The sequence below is a fragment of the Plecotus auritus genome (genome assembly GCF_963455305.1).
Source record: "Plecotus auritus genome assembly, chromosome: 2".
NCBI classification, from domain to species: domain Eukaryota; kingdom Metazoa; phylum Chordata; class Mammalia; order Chiroptera; family Vespertilionidae; genus Plecotus; species Plecotus auritus.
Window position 1 is genome coordinate 79,072,796 of NC_137771.1, and position 15,178 is coordinate 79,087,973.

The 15,178-nt window shown below is 39.4% G+C and overlaps 1 protein-coding gene across 4 annotated transcripts in view; it reads right to left on the reverse strand.

Annotated features, from left to right (window-relative positions):
• Positions 1 to 15,178, reverse strand: part of CDKAL1 (CDKAL1 threonylcarbamoyladenosine tRNA methylthiotransferase) — a gene marked incomplete at its 5' end in the record, with an annotated part of 690,467 nt that overhangs the window by 465,859 nt on the left and 209,430 nt on the right. For all 4 annotated transcript variants that reach the window (XM_080655025.1, XM_080655024.1, XM_080655023.1 and 1 more), the window contains one exon: positions 7,107 to 7,155. In XM_080655025.1, coding sequence (XP_080511151.1) covers positions 7,107 to 7,155 — 49 coding nt within the window. The remainder of the gene's footprint in view (positions 1 to 7,106; positions 7,156 to 15,178) is intronic.

The following is a 15,178-nucleotide window of genomic DNA, read 5'->3' on the forward strand; positions in this document are numbered from 1 at the left end:
CATATAAATAAATCCCACTAATAATAAAAGGTGGTTTCAAACCATAAGAAAATGTATATTTAAATAAAATAAAAATATATGTGATGAACATGTTAAAGCATTTAAATATAAGACAAACCAAAACATAAAACATTCTGAAGCCACCATAAAGCAGCAGAATCCACTGAGGGGTATATTTAAACATTCATTTGAGTTTTTAAAACTTTAATGGCTGAAAAATATTATACAAACTTAAAGTTACTTAAATACTTTTAAAAAACCACAGTAAACATGGTGATCATTGACCACAATTAAAAATACTCATGTGTGTGGCTGGAAACAGGAATGACAATTATGGCTAATAAAGTTATGTGTCATAAAAATGCAGACAAGAGATGACTTGATGGTTTCTCTAACAGACAGTCCTTTCCAGTCATCATTCCAAACCAAGATACAGAATAAAGCGATGTGAAAATCAAGTTTAAAGTCCTATGGTAGAACTTTACAGTTTGGGTATAAAGAAATTTATCCATTCTCATTTCTGAAAATATTATGTTTATTGAAAACATACTGACAAAGCCAGTGTGCTTTTGTAGTACAGTACTATGGCAGATGTAAAATGCTCCATATCCAAGCTCCATTGCCTTATCCATTATGCTGGGCAAACATCTAACATCAGTCTCCACTGGACTCTGTAGGGCAGTTCCTCATGATTAACACTGACAAAACCACGCTTTATATGCTTCTGCATTCCAGTCTCAATTTACGAAGACTTTATGCTCTGAATTAGTGTCAAATGCAAAGCACAAAATCTGACAGAGTGAAGATTAATAGCAATGTGTTAAATTAAAAAAAAAAAAAGAGCTATTTGGTGAATTACCCTGGGAATTTAGATAAGTCTAATCCAAGACTGCATCAATTACCAAGAAGTTGGAGAAAACAGAAAATCAATTAAACTTGCAGATTGTACCATATTGGGAAAGTCTCGAATTACCAACACTGGAGGCATTTGGAATTAGACTGACTAAAATACTAGCAAACATATTAATAACAATAGAGGCCTCTTTTATTAGAGATTGACTAGAGAAGAAATATGACTTACTAGTAAAAACATTTTTCTAATTTCAATAGGCAATATTTACTTGCATTCATTTGTCTTAAGTTATACAGTTAGACTACCTTTTACAAAGGATTTAAGTTTTTTCTTGTTTTGAGGATGTCATGTACGCAGATCAGAAGAAGTACAGATTTATATTCCTGTCAGAGCTTTCATGCAGAAAAGCATTAATGACCTCATAAACGGAGACTAAGGTCCATATGAGTATTTTTAAAATAAATGAATTTAAATCCTTTAAACATTGTATTTATTCCCTTAGATTCAGTTACATATTTTCTTGCATTTTCAAGATGTTACAGAGAAAATCCTGAATCTATATAATCTGGTCTCTCCCAAAGCAAAATGCTACAAAATAAAATTTTCAGGCCACTATTAAAATAATGAGGTTTCATTTAATATAACTTTAAATTTTCCATTTTGTTCCAACTAAGACAGATGCAAATGGAATATGCTTTGCAGTTTTATGTTAATTATAAGATTTAAATGCTTTCAGCATCAGTGTATCTTATTAATACATTTTTAAAAACATTACTTGGTATAGCATAAGGATAGCGATAAAAAGAATGCAAACAGGCTGTGGCAGAGGCTGTCTGTCCAAACCCCCTTCAAGGAAAAAATATGAAAAGAGCCCAACAGGAATCAAATGTGGAAACAAGAGAGTTATGGCAAAATCCTCTTGTCAGGCTGTATTCCATCTGGCCCTTCTGGGCAGAATCTTGCTTCGCCATGGAGCATTTATCAATCAGGGTCCCAGCAAAGCAGATGGCACACTGCATAATTGAAGAGATTTTAATAAAGGGACTATTGACTAAAGTTTGGCAAGGTTAGCAAAACCAACAAGAGACAATGCGATACTCTAAGGTGAGCAACAATGGGGAGTTGTTTCTACTCCTGGGCCTGCAAAATCAAAGGAAGGAAATAGTTACAGGAACCTGGTAAATAGATGAAGAGAGGGAGCCACCTGACAGAGGCTGTGGCCTCCAGGTGAGAGAAGCAACCAATACAGGATGAGCAGGAGGGAGGGGAGAGCAGGTAAGACATACTCCATGCCCTGGCTGGTTTGGCTCATTGGATAGAGCGTCGGCCTGTGGACTGAAAGGTCCCAGGTTCGATTCCGGTCAAGGGCATGTACCTTGGTTGCGGGCACATCCCCAGTAGGAGGTGTGCAGGAGGCAGCTGATTGATGTATCTCTCTCATCGATGTTTCTAACTCTCTATCCCTCTCCTTTCCTCTCTGTAAAAAATCAATAAAATATATTAAAAAAAAAAAAAAAAGACATACTCTTATCTCCTGTGCTAGTCACACCTCCAACCTCCAATGGGCTAAAACCATCTAGATGCCAGACAGCAAGGATCTACTGATGCAGCCACACAGGTCAGCCTCCAGGGACATGCAACAGGTGGAGATGGGTGGGGAATTAATCTGGAGGAGCAAATAGAGCATATCCAGGGCCCTAAGATGAATGTGAAGAAAACTGAAAAGAAAAAAAAAAAAAAGAGAAAAGACAACAAATAAATAGTCAATCGGAGCAAAAGATATTTGTATCAAATTAATGGGTGGGAGGGACGGTGAAGATGGCAGAATCGGGTAGAAAATCATTAAAATCACACTAAGAAATCCCCCATTAATTTAGTGGGTAACAGGCAACCACTAAAGACACAGATGAAGGAGAGTAAATAATTTGAGGATAATAGTATATACAGTCAGATTGAAAACAGAGTCATTGGTATCAGAGGTCAGTCAAGTTATTCCAGCAGTATAGGTATTAAGGAGAGAGTAAGAAATAAACATTAATATGAGTTGTGTTCTGGGTAACTAAAAAGTATTACCCATTAAATCCTCTCCATTTTAAACAGAAAATTGAGCCTCAGAAAAGTAACATGCTGACAGACACAAACAACTGGTTAAATGCTAAAGGCAACATTATATCACTAATTTGTGCGGTCTACATGAAGTATTGGCAATAGAAATAGAAAGTAAAGAACAGAAGTTCACAGAGAGACCTCATTCTCCATTAACCAGTAGATCTCAGATGAGTCATCTAATCTCTGCCTACCTCAGCTTCCTCATCTGAAAACTAAGGACACCTACAAAATTATTTCTTCCATCTCTAAAATTCTTTCGTTGCATTACTAAGACTTAATTCATCAGCCTTCCTACCCTCAAACCTAACCTGCCAATGAACATCCCCATCAATTTCATCTTCAACTCAACTCTTGCTGTTGATTCTTACAATTAAATCCAAATGCAATCTCTCCAATAAATCCACTCAAGCCCAAACTCCTCAGTGAGAAGCCATCCCTAATTAACCCAACCATGGAGATCAGAAGCCTTCTGTGATATTGTGATAGAATAATATATGTATGGTCTTCACCCATTATAGAGTTTTTAAAACTCATAATTTCCTGAGTGACAGAAGCGACTAGAGCATTTTTTGTTATTCATAATAAGCCCCTTTCTGAATTTATGCTAATTAGTTTATGCCAACCATATCTGAGCTTATGCTAATGAGGACATTCTTGGAGGATGGGTGTGGTGACCATAGGAGCCAATCATATGTTTAGGAGCTTGGAACTTTCAGCCACACAGACCCTACCTCCAGAGAGGGGAGAGGGGCTAGACATTAAGCTCAATCACCAATGGGCAATGATTTAGTCAATCATGTCTATGTAATGTAGCTTCCAGAAAAAAAAAAAGCAAACGATGGGGCTTGGAGAGCTTCCAAGTTGGTAAGAGCATTTGGGTGCTGGGAGGGTGGTGCACCCAGGGAGCAAAGAAACTTTGTATTCCTTTCCACACACCCTGACCTATGCATTTCTTCATTTAGGTGTTCCTGACTTGTCTCTTTTATAACAAACCAGTAATAGTAAGTAAAGGGCTTTCCTAAGTTCTCTGAGCTATTCTAGCAAATTATCAAATCTAAGGAGGGGGTCATAGAAACCCAATTGATAATTGGTCTGTCAGAAGTATAGGTGACAATCTGGACTTGCGATTACCCACTGAAGTGGTGGGCAGTCTTGTAAGACAGAGGCCTTAGCCTATGACATCTGCCCTAACTCTGGGTAGCTAGTGTCAGAATTGCTAAGTGTAGAAAACGTATACATTTGGTGTCAGAATTGTTGTGAGTATTAAAAAACATAGTTTACCTTTACCTTCTATGATTTCCTATAGAAATTATGTATCTGCAAGCCATTTGGCAGCCTCCTGAGCACCATGTTATTTACTATTCATTGTTTTTTAACAGACTATTTTCTAGAGCAGCTTTAGGTTTACAACAAAACTGAGCAGAAAATAAGAGTTCCCATACACCCCTTTCCCTCCAGCACACACACACACAGCCCAGCCTTTATCAACATCCCCCACCAGAGTGGTATATTTATTATAATCTGAATAAAACTGCTGTAAACATCTGTGTGCAGGTTTTTGTGTAGACATACGTTTTCAACTTCTTTGGCTAAATACCAAGGAGTATAACTGCTGGATCATATGGAAAGAGTATGTTTAGTTTTGAAAGAAACTGCCAAATGTTTTGTATTCCTAACAGCAATGAATGAGAGTTCCTGTGGCTCCACATTCTCGTCAGCATTTGGTGTTGTCAGTGTTTAAGATTTTGGCCATTCTAATATGTGGGCAGTGGTAGCTCATTGTTGTTTCAATTTACAACTGACTAATGACATATATTTATAATCAATTCATATGCTTATTCACCATTTGTATATGTACTTTTGTGAAGTTTCTATTCAGGTTGTTGGCCCATTTTAAAAATCAGGTTGCTTATTTTGTTATTGAATGTTAAGAGTTCTTGAATATTTTGGGTAAGACTACTTTATCAGATATGTCTTTTCCAAATATAATTTTCACACTCTGTGTCTTATCTTCTCATTCTCTTAACAGTGTCTTTTGCAACGCAGTTTTTAATTTTAATGAAGTCTAGCTTATCAATTATTTCTTTCATGGATCATGCCTTGAGTGTTGGATCTAAAAAGTCACTGCCTAGATTTTCTTCTGTATTACCTTCATTACCATTAACTCATTTAACAAATTATTGAGTGGACAGTACGTGCCTGGTACTCAAACGGAGGATAAATAAGGCAACAATATGCTCAGATACCCTGAAGCCCTCCTTTGACAAGCCGATCAAGCATAAAGCAGTAGGAGAGAGCAGAGACGTCACAGCACCGTAGAGCCAGAACTGATTCAAATCCTAACTCTGCCACTTACCAGCCATGGGGCCTGTGTCTCACATTCTTCATCTGAAAAATGAGAATGATATTTATACCCACCTCACTTCACAGGACTTCGTGAAGATTAAATGACTTAATGCATGTTAAGTGCTTAGCACAGTGCCTGTGACACTCTATGTGCTCAATAAATGATAGTACTTCTGAATTCTCCAAGAAAGAGTGAGGTACAGTTTAAAGAAAACATTCAAATTATCACTGCTAAAAATCTGTAATCATGACATTTCATTTTATTTTGGAATTTCAAGAAAAGATTAAGATACAGTCTCATTCTCATCTTCTGTGGTTATCAATCTCTTAATAAATCAAAGATTCAAAATTAATAAGCATTAATCACAGCATGTGGAAGGTAGCAGATAAATGCCAGCAGAAAAAAATGTGGTTTTAAAAAATTTCAACTTGAAGAAAGCAATATATTTGGTTGTTGTTGTTTTTCTAAGTAAATTTCTCATTACAAGAAACATAGTAAAAATGTAAGTGAGAACTTCAATTCATTTAACTTAATATTTCAATATCCTATTACCAGTTTCATTTGTGCTAATCTAACTGAGGAAAAAGAAGCTACAAATATTTATGAATTAAACTACAGAATTAAAAATGGCTTATTTATCAGTGACAAAAATAAAATTCTGTCTCAAAGAACATTGGCTGATGAAATAAGCAAAGAATGATTCTATTTTCTAGTGAAACTACAAAAATTACACTTTAGGAAACCAAAACACTAATTTGAAGGAATATATGCTCCCCTATGTTGTAGCATTATTTACAATGGCCAAGATTTGGAAGTAGCCCAAGTTCCCATAAGTAGATGACTGAATAAAAAAGCTATTGCACTACTCTGCCATCAAAAAGAAGAAAATCTGACCCTTTATGAAAACATGGATGGACCTGGAGATTATTATACTAAGTGAAATAATCCAGCCAGAGAAAAGGCAAATATACATGATGTCACTTATAAACTAACAAACAAAAGAGAAACAAACCCATAGGCAGAGAACAGGCTGACAGCTACCAGAGAGGAGTGGGGAGGGGTGCTGAGTGAAAAGGGTGAAGGGATTAAGCAAAAGCAAAAAAAAAAAAACAACAACAACAACAAACAGCACACAGAGAACAGTATGGTGATTACCAGGGGAAAAGGAGGTTGGAGGGATAGAAAAGGATAAACAGAGATAAGGAGATTTGGCTTGGGATGGTGAACATACAATACAATATACAGATGATGTATATTATACACTTGAAACCTATATAATTTTATTAACCAATGTCACCCCAATAAATTTAATTAAAAAATAAAAATAAAGAAAATAAAAGAACTATGAACTAACTCCCTTATAAGCTAATCAAATATATGTCTCTTATATGGGATCAGTAATGCATGAAGCAGCCGGGGACAAAATTTTAATCTAAAACAAGAATTTTCACAAAGATGCTCAATAAATGTTAACTAATTAGTATTTTTATAAATATATACCTCAGATGCTTTAAAGCCTCAAACATCATTGCAACACCTGAGATGAAGGAATAGGAGACTGCTATGGTGGATGACTCTTTTTTATAATATGTCTAAAAAGAAAATAGTAAAATATAAAGAAATAGCTAAGAAGCTGGAAACCATGGAAGATGGTAACTGGCCCTCCTTCTTGGAACAAGCTGAGAGGAACCTGGCTCGTCTGTCCTGTCCACCGTCTCTGTACCCCCTCCAGGTTTACCTCCGTCAGGCAGTTTATATACAAGATATACCTCTGCTTATCTTTCTTTCAAGAATTACCTTTAATTGTTTCCTCCACAACTTCTACTACACGATCTATCTGTTGAACCTGGAAAGAAAACAAACTGTTAGACAAGCAGGTTACCCAAAGAAGAAATATTAATTTGTTTGTCCTTCTGCTTGAATCAATGTTACACACTTTCTAAGCCCACGAATGCAGGTTTTCTTTAATTAATGCATTTGATAGTATTGTAAAAATATTCTATATTGAGGTTTTGTTACAATGAAATATGAAATTATCACTCTCCTGTCCTCTAATGACAATTAAAGAAATCATACTACGTTTAAATAAACTTCCTGGAGTTGTTAGAAGAGCTTATCAACATAAACTCAAAAAGTCCTGAGATATAAACTAAAGTTTAATTAAAACATGTCTCTTCACACAGAGCTTCAAAAAAAATGACAACCCACACAAAAGGACAGGCTGATATTAAGAGGATCGACCCCAAGTTCTCTGTTTTTTTAGTTTAACACTGAAACCCCTTTTAATGAATTTCTACCCTGTGCTGGGTACTGTGCTCAAGCCCATGGACGACAAAGTCAAATAATTAACAGCTCCTGCCCTAGACATGAGTGACTAAGAAAGATTTCCCAGGGCATCAGGAGATCACAGAGGAAAGGTAATAAAATCTGACTGAGTGACCCAGGAATGCTTCTTGAGGATAAGTAGGGTTAGATTAGAAGAGGCCCACTAGGGAGACTGAGTTAGAGTGGCTGGAGTTTAGACGGAAAATGGAAAAAGCAAAGATTGTAGTCCAAGAAGCTAAAGGAATAGAGAAAGTTAACTTAGATCGTAAGTTGATATCCAGTTCATTGTTTTATTACAAAAGAAATTTGTTCACAGAACAAATTCAAAAAAACAGAAATATAAAGCAGAAATAAAGTAACCCATAACATCCTCCATGCTCCATTTCCACTCCTCAGATGAATTACTCATAATAATCTGATGACTAGATACCAAGACATTTCCAAGTACTAAACATTTATATGCAGGGCAGATGAAAGAGTTAATTAATTTATTATTATTTATTAATTATTGTATTACTTTCCATATGAATAGACCTGTCCTTGATTTGTCCTAGGGAAGGAAGGTCTACTCTTTCACGAATTTTGTGCATTGGGCCTCTAGTATAGTTATATTCTATAATTTTTTCTTTTCCTTTTTTTTTTTTTGTTATGAGACAAAGATAGATGACATATAAAATAGACCTGTCCTTGATTTGTTTTCTATACATCATCAGCATATAGGCCTACTTCATTCATTTTACTAGCTGTCCAGTGTCTCATGTATATCCTATATGATAAAAGCCTAATATGCAAATTTTCCCCTTGACCGAGAGTTCAAAAAGGGGGCATCGAAGGGAGCGGCACGTGGGGAAAGGAGGAGCCCTCCACCCCGGTCGGTGGTGGCAGTGGCGGCAGTAGGCGGCTGGGGGAAGGGAAGCACCCTGGCCAGCAGCCGGCAGCCACAAGGGACCCTTCCTGTGCATGAATTTCGTGCAGTGGGCCTCTAGTATATGCCATAACAAACATTAATCCAGTCCCATTAATGGGCCTTTATGTTATTTCTAATCTTCACTATACAACAATGCTGCAATGACCTCAACTGAGACCAAAAAAATAACCTTTAAAAAAAAAACTTTACTAAAAATGCAATGGCAAATGTCTTTAAAATATTCCTTTGCCTTAAGTGTCTTCTAGGAGTACAGAAAGACTTGGGAGAACACACTCAAATCCAGCTCTGCCTCTGACCACTTAGCCTACTACTAGTTAAGCAGAAGCAATAACTGTTGGGAAACTGACAAAGGCAAAGTAAATGTCAGAGAATGTAGAATCTTTAGTCCCAAACAAACCTACTTTACTGGAGATGTGTCTACCTGGAACCACTGGAAGCATTAGGTTCAGTTTTATTAAAAGAATCATGTGGTTTCCTTAAAGAATGTGATCAAAGCCAGGATAACAAAAAGTTCAAAAAGGAAGAAGTAGCCAACAATGTCAATGGCTACAAAGATAACAAGTAATATAATGACTAAAATAGAAGAAATAAAAGACATCCTGGAAACAAACAACAATAAAAACACAAAAATCTAAACTCTATGGGACACAGTGAAAGCAGTCCTGAGAGGGAAGTTTATAGCATTATAGGCCTACCTCGAAAAACTGGTAATAAACCATCTAACTCTGCAACTTAAAGAATTAGAGAGCAACAAGAAAAGCCCAGAGTGAACAGAAGGAAGGAAATAATAAAGATCAGAGCGGAAATAAATGACATAGGGACCAAAAAAAAATACAAAAGATCAAAAAAACCAAGAGCTGGTTCTTTGAAAGGATAAACAAGATTGATGAACCTCTAGCCAGGCTCACCAAGAAGCAAAGAGAGAGGACCCATATAAACAAAGTCAGAAATGAAAGAGGTGAAATAACAACAGACCCAATAGAAATACGAAGCATTGTAAAAAAATACTATGAGCAACTCAACTCCAACAAACTAGTCAACCTAGAAGAAATGAACATATTCCTAGAAAAATACGACCTTACAAAACACAACCAGGAGGAATCAAAAAATCTGAATATGCTGATAACTATGGAGGAAATTGAAGCAGTCATCAAAAAGATTCCAACAAACAAAAGCCCTGGTCCAGATGGCTTCAAAGGCGAGTTTTAGCAAACATTCAAAGAAGAAATAAAACCTATCCTCCTCAGACTATTCCAAAAATTTCAAGAGGAAGGAACACTCCCAACTCTTTACAAGAAGCCAGCATTACTCTAATCCCAAAACCAGATAAAGAAAACACAAAGAAAGAGAATTATAGGCCAATAGCCCTCATGAACATAGATGCCAAAATTCTCAACAAAATTCTAGCAAATCGAATCCAACATTACATTAGAAAGATCATACGCCATGAGTAAGTGGGATTTATTCCTGGGATGCAAGGATGGCAAAATAACTGCAAATCAATAAACGTGATACACCACATAAATAAACTGAGAGATAAAAACCATATAATCGTATCCATTGATGCAGAAAAAGCTTTTGACAAAATCCAACACCCTTTCTTGATAAAAACTCTCAGCAAGGTGGGAATAGAAGGATCATACCTCAACATCATAAAAGCCCTATATGAAAAACCCACAGCCAACATCATACTCAATGAGCAAAAACTAAAACCATTTCCCCTAAGAACAGGAACTAGACAGGGATGCCCACTCTCACCACTCCTGTTCAACATAGTAGTGGAAGTACTAGCCATTGCAATCAGATAAGAAGAAGAAATAAAAGGCATCCAAATTGTAAAAGAAGAAGTAAAACTGCAGATGACATGATATCGTACATAGAAAATCACAAAGACTCCATCAAAAAACTACTAGACTTAATAAATGAATTTGGCAACTTATCAGGATACAAAATTAACCCCCAGAAGTCTATGGCTTTTCTATACACCTATAATGAACTCATAGAAAGAGAAACTAAAAAAGCAATCCCATTTACCATTGCAACAAAAAAAATTAAGAAACCTAGGGATACATTTAACCAAGAAGATAAAGGACCTGTACTCAGAAAATTTCAGGATGCTGAAAAAAAGAGATTGAGGAAGACATGAACAAATGGAAGAATATACCATGTTCATGGATTGGCAGAATCAATATCCAATTGGCAGAATCAATATCCAATATCCAATCTTTTTGGTAGTAAAAAAACTATACTACCCAAAGCAATCTATAAATTCAATGCAATCCCCATTAAAATACCAACAACATACTTTAAAGACCTAGAACAAACTCTCCAAAAATTCATCTACAATAAAAAAAGACCCCAAATAGCTGCAGCAATCTTGAGAAAGAAGAACAATGTTGGAGGGATCACAATACCAGATATCAAGCTATACTACAAAGCCACTGTTCTCAAAACTGCCTGATACTGGCACAAGAACAGACATATGGACCAGTGGAACAGAAGAGAGAACCCAGAAATTGACACAAACCATTATGCTCAATTAATATTTGACAAAGGAAGCAAGAACATACAATGGAGTCAAGACAGTCTGTTCAATAAATGGTGTTGGGAAAATTTGGGACTGATACAAAAAAATGAAACTAGACCACCAACTTACACTATACACAAAATTGCCCAGAATGAGCAGAAGGAAGGAAACTCAAAATGACTAAAGGACTTAAACATAGGATGGGAAACCATAAAAATCTAAGAAGAAGCCATAGGCACCAAAATAGCAGACATTTGTTGTAGCAATATCTTTACTGATACAGCTCCTAGGGCAATGGAAACTAAGGAGAAAATAAACAAATGGGACTTCATCAAAATAAAAAGCTTCTGCAGAGCAAAATAAATCAACAAAACAACAAGAAAGCCCACTATATGGGAGAAGATATTTGCCAATGTTATCTCCAATAAGGGTTTAATCTCCAACATTTACAGGGAACTCATACAACTTAACAAAAGGAAGATAAACAACCCAATCAAAAAATGAGCAAAGGACCTAAATAGACACTTTTTGAAAGAGGAAATACAGAATGCCAAGAGACATATGAAAACATGCTCAAAGTCACTAATCATCTGAGAGATGCAAGTCAAAAGAACAATTAGGTACCAGCTCAAACCTGCCAGAATGGCTATCATCAACAAATCAACAAAGGACAAGTGCTGGAGAGGATGTGCAGAAAAAGGAACCCTCCTCACTGCTGGTGGGAATGCAGACTGGTGCAGCCACTGTGGAAAACAGTATGGCGTTTCCTCAAAAAATTAAAAATGGAACTGCCATTTGACCCAGTAATACCAATTCTAGGAATATATCCCAAGAAAACAGAAACACCAATCATACCCCTATGTTCATAGCAGCACAATTTACTATAGCTAAGATTTGGAAACAGCCTAAGTGCCAATCAGATGAGTAAATTAGAAAACAGTGGTACATCTACACAATGGAATACTATGCTGCTGTAAAAAAAAAAAAAAAAGAAGAAGAAGAATGAATTCTTACCATTTGCAACAGCATGGTTGGAACTGGAGAGAATTATGCTAAGTGAAATAAGCCAGTCAGTGAAAGATATACCACATGATCTCACTCATTGGTGGAATATAAATAACATTATAAACTGATGAATAAAAATAGATACAGAGGCAAAGAAGCATCGAACAGACTGTCAAACTACAGCAGGAAGGCACGGGAGGGTTTGGGGGCGTGGGGGTAGGGAATTAAGAGACCAACCAAAGGACTTGTATGCGTGCATATAAGCATAACCAACGGACATAAGACACTGGGAGGTGAGGGGATGAGGGCATGTGCTGGGGGGTAGGGAAGGCCGGGTGGAGGTCAATGGGAAAAAAAGGAGACAAATGTACTACTATTTGTAATACTTGAAACAATTAAAAAATAATAATAATAAAAAAATTATAAAAATAACTTAAAAAAAACTAAAATAGGTATGCCTGATTTAACAGTGAGGGGGTGGATGACCTTAGGATAAGCAGGGAATTCAGTAGCAACGAATCTTAAATAAGAAAAGGGTTAGGTGATCACTTCATAAGTTATCCTATCTAATAAAGAGGGAATATGCTAATTGACCATCACTCCATCACAAAGATGGCTGCACCCACAGCTGAGGCCAAGTTCCCATAAGGAGACTTAACGAGCAATCAGCAGGGACCTGAGGCTACGCCCTCCCCCACCCGGCAGGGCTTGACAGGGGACCTCAGGCTGTGCCCTCCCGCCCTGGCGTCAGGCTGGGGGACCTGAGGCCACGCCCCCCGCCTGGCGGGGTTTGACGGGGACCTCAAGTTGCACTTCCCGTCCTGGTGCTGGGCTAGGGGACCTCAGGCTGCTCCCCCCACCCCAATGCCAGGCTGGGTGGCCTCAGGCTGTGCCCCCCACCAGGCTGGGCTTGATAGGGGACCTCAGGTCGCACCCCCCACCCCAGCACCAGGCCAGGGGACCTGAGGCTGCGCTCCCCTGCCTGTCTGGGCTTGAAAGGGGACCTCAGGCCGTGCCCCCAACCCAGCGGGGCTTGACGGGGTACCTCAAGGTGCACCCCAGTGCTGGGTTGGGGGAACTCAGGAGGTGCCCCCGCCCAGCGGGGCTTGACGGGGGACCTGAGACTGCGCCCCCCTCCCGGTGCTGGGCCAGGGGACCTGAGGCTGCGCCCCTCTCCCGGTGCTGGGCTGAGGGACCTGAGGCTATGCCCCCCCACCACCTGGTGGAGCTTGACGGGGGACCTCAGGCCATGCCCCCCACCCAGCGGGGCTTGAAAGGGGATCTCAGGCCATGATCCTCACCTGGCAGGGCTTGATGGAGGACCTCAAGGCATGCCCCCTGCCCCGGTCTGGGGCTGGGGGACCTCAGGCCACACTCCCCATCCTGGCACCGGGCCAGGGGACCTGAGGCTACGCCCCCTGCCTGGCAGGGCTTGACAAGGGTGGGACTGGCCAGGTCTGTATCTAGCCCAATGGGGGGGTCCAGGTCTGAGTCTCATGCAATTTTGAGGTGCATGTGGGTGGACAGGGACTTGACTCTGGGTCCCGTGGTGTGCCCCAGACTCTGACAGGAGGAAGGCTTTCATATACATTTTACTAATTTTCTTTCATCTCTGATACTTTTATTATAGAGAAAGGGCAAATAGCAATATTAAATTATTTCCTCTAATTAATCCCCTTTTAATGCGCACGAATTTCGTGCACTGGGTCACTAGTATAATATAATATTGTATGACAACTGCGAGTGAAAAAGAAAAAAAAATGAAGAAAATGGTAACAACTAACCTAGATTACTGTTTCAAAATGCTGGGGAAGAGAAAAAGAAAGAGGACTCCTGGCAGTGAGAAGAAATTGAGTGTATATATATTTTGGTTTAGGTTAACATATTTCTCTTTTGTTCATTCATGAATTCATTCATTCAGTCAGTCAGTCATTTAGTGGGAGTCATAAGCTGAAAGGAGACAGACAGTAAGAAAAAAGTAGTTGAAGATAGAAGAAATAATTGATAGAACAAGTAACTTGAGATGGAAAGGGTAAGATCCAAAGCACAGGTAGAGACACAAGCCCAGCATGGAAGAGGCACCACGTTGTCATCTTCTGAAACAACAGTAAGCAGAAAAGCATGGGAACGGTTGCTAGTACTCTCAATGAAGTCAAGGGTAATGCTAAACAAGTTTTCCACCTGTTGGCCTCAATTGCCTCAGTAGAGTAAGAACCAAGTTTATCTGCTATGGGTGAAAAAGCATATCTATATATATAAAACCCCAATATGCAAATAGACGGAATGGTGAACAACCAAACAACCACTCACTATGATGAGCGCTGACCACCAGGGGGCGCACGTGGAACATGGCAGGTGTCAGCTGCAGCAGGATGGTGGAGCAGGTGAGAGGGTGTGCCAGACCAAAGTGGGGCACCAGTAACTGTCATCGGGGTGAGCCTCTGGTGCCAGGCACCGGTCCTGATCACTCGGCGCTGTCAGTGGGTGCAAGCAGCGGCTGCCGGCCCCAATTGCCCGAGGGCTTCTCCACCGCCCCTTGCTCCTGAGGAATAATCGGGGCAGCAGCCGCCACTCACACCCACTGGTGGCACTGGTCCCGCTCGCACCCACTGCTGGAGTTGGCCCCAGTCGCTTCGCGCCATCAGCATGTGGGAGCGGCGGTGACAGGAGTGTGGCTGCCCAGCGAGATGAGCCGGGCGCGGGCACAGAGGATGGGCCGAGACTCACTCACCCCTGTGCCCCCACCGCAGCCTCCCAGCCCACAGTTCCTTTCAAGGTGCATAAATTCGTGCACTGGGCCCCTAGTTGTTAAATATTAATGAACTGAATGTTTAGGAAATGTGGGGGTAGGGGGGTGAAGAGAGATTAATCAGAGAACTTATATGCATATATGCATAACCCTTGGACACAGATAATAGTGCAGGAAAGGCCAAGGCGGTGGGGGAGGGGAATGGGGGGATCAATGGGGAGGAAAAATGGACATCTGTAATACTTTTAGCAATAAAAGTCTATAATAATGAAAGCTTAATAAGCTAATTAGACCAGACGTCCTTCCAGACAAAGCCGCAGCGGGGGTGGAGGGGA